The sequence below is a fragment of the Fringilla coelebs genome (assembly GCF_963513975.1).
Source record: "Fringilla coelebs genome assembly, contig: SCAFFOLD_45, whole genome shotgun sequence".
In the NCBI taxonomy this organism is placed as follows: Eukaryota; Metazoa; Chordata; class Aves; order Passeriformes; family Fringillidae; genus Fringilla; species Fringilla coelebs.
This window is the reverse complement of record NW_028167308.1, coordinates 1,443,917-1,447,157: the sequence shown is the minus strand read 5'-3', so window position 1 is coordinate 1,447,157 and position 3,241 is coordinate 1,443,917. Positions and strand designations below refer to the sequence as shown.

The 3,241-nt window shown below is 65.6% G+C and overlaps 1 protein-coding gene across 1 annotated transcript; it reads left to right on the top strand.

Moving 5' to 3' along the window:
• Positions 1-1,134: 1,134 nt before the first annotated feature.
• Positions 1,135-2,278, top strand: LOC311166054 (serine/threonine-protein kinase pim-1-like; the record flags this gene model as incomplete). Its single annotated transcript, XM_084227536.1, has 3 exons — positions 1,135-1,462; positions 1,676-1,852; positions 2,139-2,278. The coding sequence occupies 3 exons, from the start codon at positions 1,135-1,137 to the stop codon at positions 2,276-2,278; spliced, it is 645 nt and encodes a 214-aa protein (XP_084083662.1).
• Positions 2,279-3,241: the final 963 nt, after the last annotated feature.

The window sequence follows — 3,241 nt, the reverse complement described above, 5'->3', positions numbered from 1 at the left end:
CGGAGGAACGGGCTCGATCTCCGGCGGCTCCACAGCAGCAGCAGCAGCAGCAGCAGCAGCAGCGCTTCTCTCGATCGGTTTTCGGCTCGACTTTTCACTATCTTCCCATCCCCTTCTCGTTCTCACATTCATTCTAATCCCGTCCCACCCCTTCCCGCCCCGTGCTGCCCGTGTTCCGACTCTCCCAGGCCGGCTGATGCCGCGTCTCGCAAGGCGCCCCTCGGCGGGGCCGCCCCGTGCCTGCCCCTGCCCCGCCTGTCTCGGATCCGCCTCGGCCGGGCTCTCTCCGTACTGGCTGTGGCGCCGCTGGAAGAGCCGCTCGCTCTGGTGCTGGCGGAGCAGCACGGTCTTTTGGCTCCGCCTGGCGCGGGCTCTGGCCCAGCCCCGGCCGAGGCCCCGGCCCCGAACGAAGCCCCTGCCGCGGTTCCGCCCGCAGCCGCCCCGCTGCCGCCCGGCTCTCGCCCCGTGGCCGACAGCATCGCGGGCAGCTTCCGCGCTCTGAGCTCCGCCGCTCGCCAGCTCGGCCGCCGGCCCCGAGCCGCCGCAGCCCAGGGCAGCTGGGCAAACAGCAGCACGCCGGGCGGGCCGGTTCTCGGGGCAGAAGAGCGGGAACGCAGTGCCGCCCGCACGGGCGGAGAAGCCTCCCCTAGAGCAGCTGTACTGGGAGGGCCCGCTGCTGGGCAGCGGCGGCTTCGGCAGCGTTTACTCCGGCACCCGGCTCGCCGACAGCGCCCCGGTAAGAGACGGGGCCAGGTCGGAGGGAGGCGGCGGGCGGCGGGCGGCGGGCGGCGGGCGGCGGGCGACGACCTCAGCCCGCCGCTCGCCTTGGCTTGCAGGTGGCCATCAAGCGAGTGTCCCGGGACTGCATCTCGGAGTGGGCGCGGCTGGTGAGTGAGCGGGGCCAGCGGGAGGAGCCGGCGGGGCGTGCCGAGCAGGGCGAAGGAGAGGCCTGGCAGGGCGGCAGCCGGAACGCTGCAAAGGGAACGAGCGTGGAGTGAGGGTGGGCCGCGCAGCTCCCCGGGCCGGGCTATGGCGAGCCGCGGCAGGGCCGGGCAGGGGGAGCCCCGCTGACGGCATCGCGGTCCCCCGCAGCAGAACGGCGCCCTTGTGCCCCTGGAGCTGGCGCTGCTGGGCATGGTGTCACAGCCTGGCTTCCGCGGCGTCGTGCGGCTCCTGGACTGGTTCGAGGTGCCCGAGGGCTTTGCGCTGGTCATGGAGCGTCCGGAGCGCTTTCAGGACCTCTGGTACTTCCTACACGAGCGGCGCTTCCTGACGGAGCCCGTGGCACGGCGGCTGTTCCGCCAGGTGCTGGAGGCCGTGCGGCACTGCAGCAGCCGCGGCGTCCTGCACCACGATATCAAGCCCGAGAACGTCTTCGTCGACCTGGCCACGGGCGAGGTGAAGCTCATCGACTTCGGGTGTGGCACCATCCTGCAGGACACGTTCTACACCCGGATGTCAGGTGAGCACAAAGCCGGGGCCAGCCGGGCAGCAGAGGGTCCCCCCTTTGCTGGCAGAGGGGAAAGAGGGAGAGAAGGAAGGAGGGGGAATCCTTCTTCAGCCAGCTACAGCCAAGTTGCTTTTTGGCAGGGCAGGGGCTGGCTGTTGTGGATCGAGAGCTGGCTGGGAGGGAGGGAGCAGGATATGCCTGATGAGCTGCGCCCACGTCCCATAGGAACACCAGAGTACAGCCCACTGGAGTGGATCCTCTTTGGCTGCTACCATGGCCAGCCAGCCACCATCTGGTCCCTGGGCATCCTGCTCTATGAGCTGGCCTGCGGGCACCTTCCTTTCCACACCAAGGAGGACATCGTCCGGGGCCAGCTCTTCTTCCCTCCCTGTGTCTCTCAAGGTGGGGATGCACCTTCAAGGCACGAGGGGAAGAACAGGCTTGGGAGGGGCAGCTGGCACATGAGCGTCCTGCTCTTGCAGCTGGTGAGGAGGTGGATCTCCTGGGCTTAGCGGGAGGAGGTGGCACCTGTGCCTCTGTGCTGGTATCCTCTGCAAGAAAGGATCGATGGGAAGCTTTTGGGTGCAGCTCTGAGCACTCCTGGTGTGGCATGAGCACTGTGGAATGTGGGAGAGCATGGACAAGAGCCTTGTTCCGCTGGGCGGCAGTTTCTGGTTTCTCTCCGCAGAGTGCCAGCACCTCATCGGGTGGTGTTTATGCATGGACCCCACAGACAGGCCATCACTGGAGGACCTTTTTGAGCATTCTTGGCTGCAGGAGCCCTGCCTGGCTCAGGAGACAGCAGAGATGCATCCCTGTGCACAGTAGGATCCAGGAGCCCAGCAAGCAGCAGCGGCATGCATCTCGTGGTGCTGGAAGAAAAGCCCAGAGCATTTCGCTGCGGCTGCGGCACGGAGGAAAGAGCACAGCCAAGGAGATGCTTCCGCTGGTCCCCGTCGAGCTGTGAAGGGAGCGACTCTGTGCTCCCCATCCTGTTGGAGAAGTGGTGGCAGTGCAGTGAAGGTGCCACAGTCTGGGACAGGGGAAACGTCCCCCTGCAGCTCAATGGCATTGTGATGTCGCCGCAAGCTGAGGCACAGCTGGCGTTCTCTTCTGGAGCACAACGTGGAGCTGGGAGCACCATCCTGGAGCTGGCCGCTGGTGGGGCAGGGCTGATTTGCTTTGGCTGTGGCCCCTGCCTGGAGGACACGCTCTGCACCCCGATGAAATCAAGATGAGTCCCCAGCTGGTGCAGGAGAGGGGGGATGCTGGTGCTCCCAGGCAGGGCAGGGCTCAGCCTGGCCACGCGCCGGAGGTTCCCCGCTTGGCGGCTCTGGGGAATATTAATTTTTCCGCCGGCCACCAAGCTGCTTTTTGGCGGGACAGGGGATGGATGTTGTGGCAGGGGAGCTGGCTGCTGGCCTTGCTGATAGCTTCTGCCAGCCAGCCTGGCACTGGCTAAGGCAGAGGCAGCCAGCCTGTCAAAAGCATCCATCCATGTGAATGGGGGGTGGCAGAGGGGGGAGACGGGTTCTGAAGCTGTGCCTCAGCTGGTGTGCTTTGCAGGCCCTTGGGGAAGGGGAGCATTTACCTGTGGACGTGTTTAATTCTCACATGGAGTGGTCAGACCCTCCTCGGGCCCATGAAACGGTGACAGGCTTTGTGCTTTTTCTTGTTTCCATGTCTTGTTTTGAATTGACTTTCATGCAATTGTCCTCTGTTTTTCCCAGGAAGATTACACCTGGTGCCCGGACCGGACAGGGAAGTACCTGCAGCATCCGTGGAGCGCGT